Source organism: Malurus melanocephalus, unplaced genomic scaffold (genome assembly GCF_030028575.1).
Source record: "Malurus melanocephalus ecotype Western Australia unplaced genomic scaffold, MMel_1.1 scaffold_184, whole genome shotgun sequence".
NCBI lineage: Eukaryota > Metazoa > Chordata > Aves > Passeriformes > Maluridae > Malurus > Malurus melanocephalus.
Genome location: NW_026623416.1, coordinates 342,079 through 353,604, shown reverse-complemented (window position 1 = coordinate 353,604; position 11,526 = coordinate 342,079). Strand labels below are relative to the sequence as shown.

Here is an 11,526-nt window from a genome sequence, read left to right as displayed (position 1 = left end):
AGAGAGAAAAAAGCATGGCAAGTGATTTTCAGCTTATAGAAGAGAGCCTGACTCTGCTTTGCATGTTTCCAGAAAAAGCCAGCTCCTACTTTTTGAAGCATCTGACAGATCTGTACTACTCCCAGTGACATCTTAGTGGTGCAAAGGCAAGAACAGGCAGCTTATTCTCTTGGAAACCTGAAATCTGCTTCGGCAGGAGAACAAATATATGTGTCACGGCCCATCCAGCTTAGGCTTCACCAAGAAGATGCCTGCTCCTTGCTGCCCACATTGCATTTGGTGTTCTCTACTGCTTCATTTGGTGKCTCCGTGTCTTAGCTAAATGAGGATCTTGCTGCCAGTGTACACAGCAAGTTTCCATGTTTAACTGTTTTAGGAGTGCTGGCACAGACTGTGGTTTGCCTGGCAAGTTGTGCTCCTCCTCAGGAAACCCAGTACGGAGCGTACCTCARTTGCTGCAAGAGCCACTCCTGGCCTTGTCCAGCCTCATGCACAGCTTTCCCCGGAGCTTCTGCAGCATCACTGCCCAGCTCTGACCATCACTGCCCAGCTGGGATTGGCACAGGGCACTGCTGCCCAAGGGCACCACTCACATCTTTCCTTTGCTGGGCTTCCTCATCTTTCCAACAGTYCGGTGCTCCCATTTCTGGTGGTCCCTCTAGGTTGAAGCTCTGCCTGTTCCTGTGTCAGCCACTGCCTCTAGTTCAGYGCTCCCATCACCCCAGAGCATCAACCCTGTGCATCTCCCATACTGTATGGCAAATCTCACACCAAATTCCCCTAAGTGGGGCAGGATCCCAAGGGAATGGTCAGAGGTGGTGTTCTGCTGTGAGAGAGCCCGCCCTGCCCCCCTGCACCTGTCCCTGATGCCGCTCACCTGCTGCAGCTCGTGTTTCCCTCCTTCCACCCGCCGTGCTGGGTGGACCCTAAGGCTGCCTGTGGCTCTAGCCCCAAATTCTGGCCTGAAACATGGCCCATTGTAAAGCCACCACCATGGTGTGTTCTTTTTCTACAGAATGATGGCAACAGCCAACTCAAGCCTCCTGCATGAACCTGGCTACATCCATGTGATTCTCTCAGCAAGTATTTCTCCCCAGCAACCCCAAGTTCACATAGAAAACTTGAACAAGGGATGAGAAACTGCAGTAATTTGGAAAAACAGAACTGGTACTAAACAACCAGTYCACTGATGGAGAGTGAAACCTTGTCCCTACCAGACAAGGCAAGTGAACAGGTGGTGAAAATATGCAGTATCCTTGCAGTACATTGCTTTGGCCTCTCTTCTGACATGTGGTCATACTCAATGTTTAGCAGCACGCACATCAGCTCTCCCTCAGAGGTTTCACCTTGGTGCCCACACCACAATCTAGCCACAAAGTTTCCAAAACCTGCACAATCACCTCTCTACTTGTGTCTCACTAACTCCACTTAGGTGCAAAACATCTTAAGCGCAACCACTTTGGATATTTCTTTGTGGAACATGCTCTGAAAGCGCATGAACAGTATCATGCCACCTGTCTTRTTCCAAAATGCTCAGGCTTAACCACAAATTGCAGGGAGGGTTGAACTCYTTGTCACAAAGTGTCATGAAGTGTCTGACTGTGATGCTTTCCACACTCTAACAGCAAGGTCCAAACACACAGCTAGTGAAAATCCCAGATTTGCCATCCCATCACAGATGCAGCTGAGCGCGGGGTGGTAGCTTTGCCATGGGTATGTGTTCTCACTTGGTTTCCATTATGCCAGTATGGTCTGGGATTTTGACTTTGCCAGGTCCTTARCCTGGAACACATTAAAAACAGCCCTGCTGTTCCTGGGACAAAGAGGCAAAATTTTTCCTCACCTGAAAGAAGAGAGGAATTCTGACGGTGGAACCAAAACTATCAATGTCCTGCACATGAATGTCCACACATTTAATGTTCACTTTCCCTTATTTGGTTGAAGTGGAAGAAGCAGCTCAGGTCACAGGAATAATGAAGAGCAGGGTGTCCCAGTAATCTATCCCTGAGGGATCTCAATGGTGTGGTTTGTAACATGGCCACTGAGTGGGAACGAAGCTTAAAGAACTGGATTTTTTTCCGTGGGTGGAATTTGCTCTTGAGAGATCCATGTGGATGAGATTTTGGTTGGTGTAATTCTCTAGCACCTGTTGGTACTAAMAAACTCCATTCTCAAGAGGCCAAGGCAGAGTGCCCTTGTGCAGGGTGCACTCTGGTCTCACAGTTCATGAGCATTTTGCACAGCTGAAGGCTGCACAACTTAGTGTCTACAGGACCTGAGCTGAGAAATTTAGACAGAAAATATGCCCTCTCTAAACTTTGTCCCAGAGACAAAAAAAAAGAAAAAAGTTCAAGTGTCAGTTTTTGTATGGGTAATACTCTGTAGATATTATGCATTTTTTATTGCATTATGAAGCCCAAAGGTTTAATCAACGCATGGCATTTTCCATGTTACTTACCTTTGTCCCTCCTCCAGCATGACTGAATCAAAAAACAATGCTTCACAAACACGAGAAGCACCAACCGTTCTGCTCCAGCGACAGGCACCACTTGACTTACAGATGGAGGAGATCTGCAGTCTAAAATCCACCTGGGTGAGTCAGAATTTCATGTTCTCCATAGTTCCCTCCCCATGGGAACTGGCACTCAAAAGAGACACYAATGCTTAGAATGGGACATTCTCCTGCTCCCAAAGTAGAGAGCTAAAATTTATGATCATGTCAGACTGAGGATACTCTGCAGGGCATCATGTTACCACTCCCACTTCACTCACAAATACTGGCAGCACAGTTTAATCTGTGTGGTGTGGAAAGGAGAAGGGACAAGAGCCAGCACATGCCCTTTAGGTATCCATTTCACTCTGCTTTGGGCTCTGCCAAGGAAAGTGCTTACTTGGAAAAGGATTTTCCCCACCAGCGGGGAGAGCAAAAGCAGCTCTTCAGCACRCCAGCCCTCCTCAGCACACACCTTTTTCATTCCCCATCCTCTGCAAGTGCGAAGCAAAGCACGATCTGACTTTGCCCTCTGGAGGCAYGGAATTGGCATGGCACAGAGAGACACAGCCAGAGGTGAGTGAACTATGGCACTCCCCTTTGAAACATCTGATAGGAAAATCAATCCCCAGCTGCAGCTTCCCACGAGTCAGAAGGCAGAGCATTACTGGTGAGGCAGCTTCGTACTGAAGGAGCTGGGTTTTTGATTCCTACAGTGTAATACTACCCTGTAATACTACCCTAATACACAGCCTGCTGTGCACTTCAAGAGCCTGGGTGCTGTTGCAGGAGGTTGATTTCTCTCTTGACATAAACTCCGCAGCATGTGATTTGAAATACTGCCACATGTCTGCATCCAGCTACTGGACACAGTACCCGCACACGTGAGTCCTGAGCCAAGTGTCATTTCATGATTTATTCCAATAACTCCATAGGTTCTTGCTATCTCCCAGTTTGCCAGGAAGCTGSACAAATTACCAGGTGTTCAGTGACTCCTGAGTCCCTCATTTAGCTAGAAACCAGGGCTGGGGTTTGTTTGGTGCATGCAAATGGATCCTCACACTGACAGACACACGCACACGCTAATTTCTCCAAGCAGATAAACCSCTCTATTGGACACCTCCAAGGGAGCTGTGTTTCACTAGGATAAACAGCTCCTACCTCCCTTAAAAATAATTTGTGCATTGCCCAAGAGGATAGCTTTTCCTACAAAGATAGACTCAGCAGTTCACTGAGACCAAGACACACACCAAGACACGGGCAGGATCAGTTGTACAGCCATGCACAGCACCTGCACACCTGCACACATCCACCTCTGCACACACATCTGCACACATGTGTTTCTGCCCACATGCGAGCCTCAGGTCCAGCCACACACCTGTGTGTGCTGGCATTTGTCTGTACACACACTCGCCTGTCGTGCACACCCACAAACTCTCACTCACACCCTCACCCCCACACCAGTGCCCTTGCACACCCGTGTAGCCGTGCACACTCACCCTTCCATGCACACACATGCCTTTGCACACCTGCACACACTTTTCATCCCACCTCTWAGACCACCTGCCATTTCCTTTCTATTCTGCCTTTCAGGGAACATCATGCCAGCAGGTGAAGAGGCTGTGCTGTCCTCAGGCTTGTGGGTGTGTTGTCACAGGGGTTCAAGTGCTGGCCAAGCATTCCTCACCAGCTGGCGCACTCAGCTGGGGTCTTGCCTCAGCCCCAAGCATCTGACAAACACGAGGGAGCTGGCAGGTATGCCCCAGCATCAGCCTGTGGAGAGCCTGGCATCCCTCCTGGCTGGATCATGTACCTGTGGAGTCCTGTGGCATAAGGATCAGGGATGAGCAGGTTAGCTCAGGGGTAAACAGTGCGCAAGGGAGCTCAGCCCTGGGCCAAATTGTTGCTAGGGCCCAGCAATGAGGGCCCCAGCCCCAGAGCGTTCTACATAGCAGCTCTGCAAACAAACCGCGTAGCCTAAGCCCACACTTACTATCACTCCCCACGCCGATCTGTCACCGGGTGATTTTTTCCAGCTTAATTTGTTTCGACAGCTTGATTTCCGCGAAGGAGAGTGGGGCTCCCTGGGCGACGTTGCCCGCGGCCGACCGTCCCTCGCGGACCGGCACATCCCCTCCGGCAGCGGCGGCCACCCATCGCTGCCACCTGTCCCCGCGGCGGCCAGCAGAACGGCCCCGACGGCGCCGARCCCTGCGGGAAGGGGCGGTAAATGCCCTGCCCTGACACCCGCACCGGGATCCCGGAGACACCGCCGCTCCGGTCGGTGCCCGTCGATCCTCTGGAGCTGTGCGCTCCCGACGGCGGCGGGTCCGCGGCGCCCCGAMGGTGCTGGGGACGGGCACCGAAGGAGAAGGGCGGGCGGGGGGATGCCGGGCAGGGCGCTGCCCCTACCCGCGTCGGCAGCGGCGGCACGCCCGGCCCTGCCCGCGCCTCCCGGGCTGCGGGGCGTAGCAGGGGGAGTGCCGGCCGCCCGAGCGCGGAGCCGCCGGACACCGCCGCATAAAAGCCGCGGCCGCGGAGCGCTGCGCTTCGTCGGCTCGGCTCGGCTCCGACGGGCACATGACAGCCGAGAGCCGGCTGCCGCCAGGCCCCCCGCCGCCGCCCCCGCCCCTCAAGGGGGACGCGGTGCCGCCGGGAGAGGAGGCGGCGGCGGCGGTGGCGGGGGCGCGGGGAGGGCGACGGCGCCGCAAGCGTCCGGCGGAGCGGGGCAAGCCGCCCTACAGCTACATCGCCCTCATCGCCATGGCCATCGGGCAGGCGCCCGAGCGGCGACTGACGCTCGGCGGCATCTACCGCTTCATCACCGAGCGCTTCCCCTTCTACCGCGACAGCCCCCGCAAGTGGCAGAACAGCATCCGCCACAACCTTACCCTCAATGACTGCTTTGTCAAGGTGCCGCGGGAGCCCGGCCGCCCCGGCAAGGGCAACTACTGGACGCTGGACCCTCACGCCCGCGACATGTTCGAGAGCGGGTCCTTCCTCCGCCGCAGAAAGCGTTTCAAGCGCAGCGACCTCTCCACCTACCCGGCTTTCCTCGCCGAGCGCCCCGCCGCTCCCTGCCGCCTCCTGCCGCTGCCCGCCCCGCCGGCCCCCCCAGACCTGCCCCCGGCGCCCGCCGCCTCCTGCGCCTTCGCTGCCGCCTTCCCCGCGCAGGGCTGCTCCTCCGCCGCCCTGCCGCACGCCTACGCCCCGCTGCCCGCCGCCCCCGGGCCCTTCCCGCCGGGAGGCCACGGGCCGCTGTACGCGCCGTCGGGGCGCATCGTGCTGCCCGCCTCGCCGCCCGGCCCCGCTGCGCTCTACGGCCGCCGCTCCCCCGCGCCCTTCCCGCCGCTCCCGCACGCCTACGGCCCCGGAGGACAGCTGGGCCCCGCAGAGCCCGCACCGCGGCAYGGCACCTACCCTGGAGGCCCCGACAGGTTCGTCCCAGCGCTCTGACCCATCCCGGAGATCCCGGACAGCGCGAACCAGASCCCGGGACAGGGGGGACTGCCGGGTCACCCGGGAAGATGCTGGAGAACCTTGGGCTGCACCTGCACATTCTGTCATCTGCCTGGGCTTCCTGCTGRGGAGTGTCGCAGTCAGCCCTGGGGGCCCGGGCACCCCCTGTCTGCTCTCAGCAAAAAGTCTTAGGGACTTCCAAGTGCCTGGATGGGGCAGTCTATTCTTCTTCTACAGCCTTTTCTGGAGCAGGTGCTCAAAGCTTTCTGCGAGGCTACCACCCTCTGGCACACCCAGMTTGGCCCCTTATGGTCTACCCAGGAAGATTTCACTTTTAGAAGTCTCTCTGCTCTTGGTAATTTTTTTTTAGAGAATGAAATACCTGTTGGTGAGGTGAAGAAGTGAGGCAGGAGGAAATGTTCCCTGGCCTTGTGCAGGGAGAGCTGTGAAAGCAGAATGCGTGGCACTAGTGTGGTGCCATGTCTCTGATGGCTATTGCTATATAGCCCTGKGCTTAACACCAGAAATGTGGCCAGGGCTGGAGAAGGTTTGGCTGCCAGGGCTGCAGGAAAATGCATCAAGTCAGATCCTTTCTGTGCTGCAGGGGTGGGAACCGTGTTGAAACTGGAAATATAAAAACTGCCAGCATGAGCATGCCCAGCATGTCCCATGGAAGAGGGATGCAGGGAAGCTGTGGGACCTCTGCCCTTGGAGGTCTTTCCAGCTTTAGTGGATAGAGCCTGATCTGCCTCTGAAGTTGTATCCAATGTCRAATTTGGACCTGTTTTGAGTGGAGACCTCAAAATCCTCAGGTCTGTGGAGGTCCTTACAGCCTAATTTACCTTGATCCTAAGGTCAGCCCAGCTCTCTCTGTAACCTAGAGAAATTGGCATATATAGGGGAAAACTTCCTTTTCTGGAACACAAGAGGCAGGACATGGTGCCTTTTCATCTTCAATTGCTCCACTTTGAAGCTTTCCTCAGCTGAAAAAGGGACTAATAGAAGAGGAAACAACTAAAAGGAATGTCTGTGAGTGGCAAAGGATTGAAACTAGATCCACAGGGGAATTCAAGCATATCCCTCCCGACAGATCACCCCACCCTGGAAGAGGCCTGGAGCAGTAGTGGATGCCCAGGGCTCTGCTTGGGGCTGTAGGTGTAGAGGGGGCTGACATAGCCCTGCTCCCAGGTCTCCTTGTACAGCTCCTTTTCCCCATGGAACTGGAGAAGCCCCATATCCAGGGCCAAGAGGAGGCTGGTGAGAAAATCCTGCAGTTTGGTGGGGCCTCGTATGGGGAGAGGGAGGGAGAAAGTGCAGCCAGAGTCCCAACAGGAGCTTTGGAAGAGCAAACCGCRCATGTACGCTCGGGTTCTCTCAGCAGAGAAGGGTACAGATCATAGTATAACTCAGACTGGAAGAGATCTTGGGAAGTTTCTGTTCCAATCTGGTACCCAAATCAGGGTCAGCTATGACTCAGAGCAGTAAGCTCAGTCCTGTGTAGTTGAATCTTCCTCACCTCCACTAACTGAGACAGCACAGTCTCTTTTGGCAACCTGGCGGGGGTCAAGTTTCTCCTTGTACCCTCCATTCAGCACTTACCCAGTCACATTTAATGTCTACTGTCTCTTGTCCCACGGCTGCGCTTTGCTGCCGAGAGCTTTTGATCCTGTGGAGACACCTGTGCCTTCTGCTCCACAGAGCGTTTTTCAGATGTGGTCCTCAGCAGGACGAAATTTGTGTAGAGGCAGCTTCCTTGTTTCTCTGGATGCAGGTGGGACATGAGAGAGGAAATGGAGTGGAACAGAAAGGTGGCTGGCTGTCACAGCACAGATTGGTATGGAGAAGAGTAAAGCTCTCTGTAGGGCAGTAGGTGGGCAGGAGGAGTTGTATGTCTGCCTTCCCTGACTCTGTGAGTCAGGAGATGAGTTTTGGATTCAAGGCTTCAGGGTGCTGAGGATGGCATATTGTGGGTGAGCCACCTCCTGGGCTAGGAGGCTGGGGCTGGCTTGGTGGCACTGCCCGTGTCCCTGGGGACCTGTCTGTGGCTCCGCAGGAAGCTGCTGTCCGYAGAGGAGCTGGAGAGGCTGCACTGTCACCAGCGGGGGGCGGACGCAGACAGCAAGTGTAAGCACCACTCAAATCTTTGCTGTGCYGAGGTCAGTCCGACTTTTCCTTTCCTATCCCTTCTGAAGAGCTGTTGTATCTTCCTTGTTCCTTGTTCTTCCCTGTYCTGGCATGGGAAGCTGCTACCATCCTGGAGAGAGCAGAGTCCTGTCTGCAGCCTGGCTGTCTCAGCCGGGGCAGATCTCCTCAGCAGCTGTGCTGACACCTTTCCCRGCTCCTTCTTCACCATCTGGAAGAGGAACTGTACCCCTTGCTGTGCCAGCTCTGGTATTTTTGATAGCTGCTGGCTCTGCTTTYGTTGCCTGCAAGGACTGGACGGTGTCACTTTGACAGTAAGTCRTGCCAACCTCTTGCTCATTTGGGGGGTAGCTGGCAGAAGAGCTGTCSTGCCTTTTAGTGCCTTCTTTCCTTCCTGTAGAAGCAGTTACCAATGTGGACCAGATAATTTTCATAGAATGATGGAATATGCTGAGGTGGGAACGGATTTATCAGGATCATCAAATCCAACTCCTGTCCCAGCACAGGACACCCCAAGAATCACACCRTGTGCCTGAGAGTAAYGTCCAAGTGCTCCTTGAACTCTGTCAGGCTTGGTGCTTGCTCCCTGGGRAGCCTGTTCCAGTGCTGAGCCACCGTCTASGATGATATMCAACCTAAACCTCCCTTCATGCTGTTTACACAAGTCGTGTCACTGATCTCAAGAGTGAAGAGCCTTGATGCCTTCTGGCCCTTGTTCCTCTGGTTTTGTTCTCTGCTCCAGTCCCTGYGCTGGTCTAGGGTTCAGTGTGAAAAAAGGGTCACCAGTGATGATACAGATTTTAGGGAGGATGCTTCTGCACTCAAATAGCATCAGTAGGTAGTTCAGCGAGCAAAACTCAGTGTCTGGAGGACATGCCTGACAGATCTTGGTGACTCAGAATGAGCAGATTGGGTAGGTTCAGTTGTGTGTTGTTTGCAGAGAGAGTCTAGATGCTTGTTCTTGTTTCTCTCCAGATCTTTTATACCTACAAACTAGGGAAACTGGGCATGTATAGATGGTACACTGTTTGCAGCAGGTACAGTGATGAGCTTGCTGCATCAAGAACCTGAGACATGGTAAAAAAAAAAAGCTTAAACATCTGTCACAAACAGCTGGAAACCCCAGGCAGAACTGTGAAGAGCTACTGGAACCATTCAAGGGACTCTAGATCTGCATGGTGCCCGTGCTGTGAGGTTTTTGAGACAAAACCAGACGAAGCTGTACCTACCCTTTGCAAATGCTGGCAGTGCTCCAGCCTCCCGCTTRCAGCAGGCCTGAAGACTCCAGTGATCCCTTCCCCCAGCGCTGCTGTGGTTTTGTGGCTGTTCCAACCTCTCTGAGCTGTCTTGTAGGCTCAGACACCCAGCGTGTGCTGAACGTTGCGGATCTGTCCTGGCTGTACCTTGTGGAGGTCAGATGTGCTGCCCCTGTGCCTGTGGCACTGCCTGACCACTGACAGATGTGTCCCTGGGGAGATGTGGGGCTGGGTCTCTCTGTGAGGATATGGGGATATGCCAAGGGGATATGTTAGACAATTGGATCTCAATGAATGCTTGTGCCATGGGGATATGTTAAACATTTGGATCTCAATGTGTTTTTGTCTGGCACTTGTAACTCTCAGGCACCGCCAAGAATAAGAAAAAAAAAATTGATTTCTGTAAATTTTATTGTAAATATCTGAGAGCCGTTCTTTTAGCAAAGTTAGTCTAAGTTTCAAACTAATCTTTAGATTTCTGTGAGAAGAGTCCAATAAATTTGGATTGTAAACCTGCAGGAAACTCTTAAGTGTGAGCACTGATGAGAAAAGAGAGGGGCCTTGAGAGTGTTCATTCCTCAAAGGATGGAGCCTCTTGGTTCCTGTTCTGCCCAAGTTCTGATGTAGTCAGGTCTTGAGCAGACTTTAAGAAAGAGGTGGACTGTACAGCCTAGGAGGGTATTATATTCTGTATTGGAGAATTTTTTGTATTTACTCTTGAAATAAATATTTGTCTTGTTTGTAATGAAGTGTCTCTGAGTTTACACTTTCAAGCCTTCCCTGTATGCCTGAGATGGGGAGAGACAGAGCAAGACATGTGACATGTGCCACTCATTGCTTTTCATCCTGTCTCTCTTACCTTGGCTCTTTTTGGTCTGCTGGGTTGCTGAAGACAGAGGGAGGGAGAAGGGATTGATCAGCAAGGTCATGCCAGAGGTGGCATATCAAACTCCTGCAATCCCCAGAGTCACCAGCCYGCTTTGCAGCTCTCCTGCCAGGCCATAAGCATGCCCCAGATATCAAAGCATGAACCTTCATCCCAGCCTCTGCTAGAGAAAGGGACAAGTGGGGAAGGCTGCTACCTGTGACAGGAACAGAAATTCAGAGAKGGGCAGGGGGATTGTGTTTGGCATTGATTTCTCTCTGATTGCTCCGACATGGAGCAGGGCCAGCTGGAGGAGGTGTTACTGCTGGAAACATTACATTGCCTGTCCTGTGGCAGCAGCACCAGAAATGCTTGGTCTTGCCTTCTGCACCTCAGGCCAGTTATTTTATTTGGCTGCAGAGATGGAATTCCTGCAGCTGCAGGCTGGCACTGTGTTCACCTCATGCAACAGCAGCATCTGTAGGAACAATTCATCAAGCAACAACCATAGCTAATGGGGGGTGTAACAAACCTTCAGGGGCAGCTCCGCACCTCAGGGTGATGATCTGGCTTGCACCTCGGTAAGATGATGGCAGATGTTGCTCCTTCTCCTGCTGAGAGGGAGGTGACTCCCTTCCCAAGGGTGTTGAAGGATGGTGATTCCTGCAGCTGCTGCCCTGTCAATGGCCCAAGGTGTCTGGAGGGCTGGAAATGAGATGGGAGCAGGTAGTTTAATCTCCCAAGTTCTCAAAGACCAGATAGCAAAGTCTTCTTTGGGACTCCCAGGCATGATTTTTCTGCCTTTGAAAGTGACAAGAAGTGGATCAAATCTATGAGAAAGGGTAGGCAGGGAAGGCAGCCACCATTYGGCCAGGAGGGAGTACCTTGGAGGAAGTCCAAAGTTTTGTGAGATGTACTTGGTTGTCAGTCTGTAGCTGGAGCTGGGCTTTAGCTGTATTCATTACCTGGAGCTGCCAGTGTCTGTGATCAGAGTGTCATCCCGCTCGAGAAGCACCTGGATGTGAGCTAATGTGAGCTCAGGAAGGCTGATGGGGGTCTGACATTACAGTGTGTGGTGTGTGAGAGTACAGTGGCCCATGCTGGCACAGTCTGTGTCTTCTCCATGCCCAAGGTCAAGATGGGAGATGGTGGCATCCACTGTCCTTCACAGTGSTAGGAATCTGGTGTTATTTCTGGGAGTTATTTTTGGAGGTGGTGCAGTCATCCAACCCCTCTTTGTATGGGCAGACTTAGGGGGAGGGAGGCTCAGCTTAGGGCTGCCAGACTGAACTCTGCAGCATTTGAGCACAGGA

General features: G+C 53.3%; 1 protein-coding gene across 1 annotated transcript; it reads left to right on the top strand.

The window, feature by feature from the left end:
* Positions 1 to 5,070: 5,070 nt before the first annotated feature.
* Positions 5,071 to 10,077, top strand: FOXE1 (forkhead box E1). The gene has a single exon (XM_057373092.1). It carries the CDS (start codon positions 5,072 to 5,074, stop codon positions 5,945 to 5,947), a length of 876 nt encoding a protein of 291 aa, XP_057229075.1. The 5' UTR covers position 5,071; the 3' UTR covers positions 5,948 to 10,077.
* The last annotated feature ends 1,449 nt before the right edge of the window (positions 10,078 to 11,526 follow it).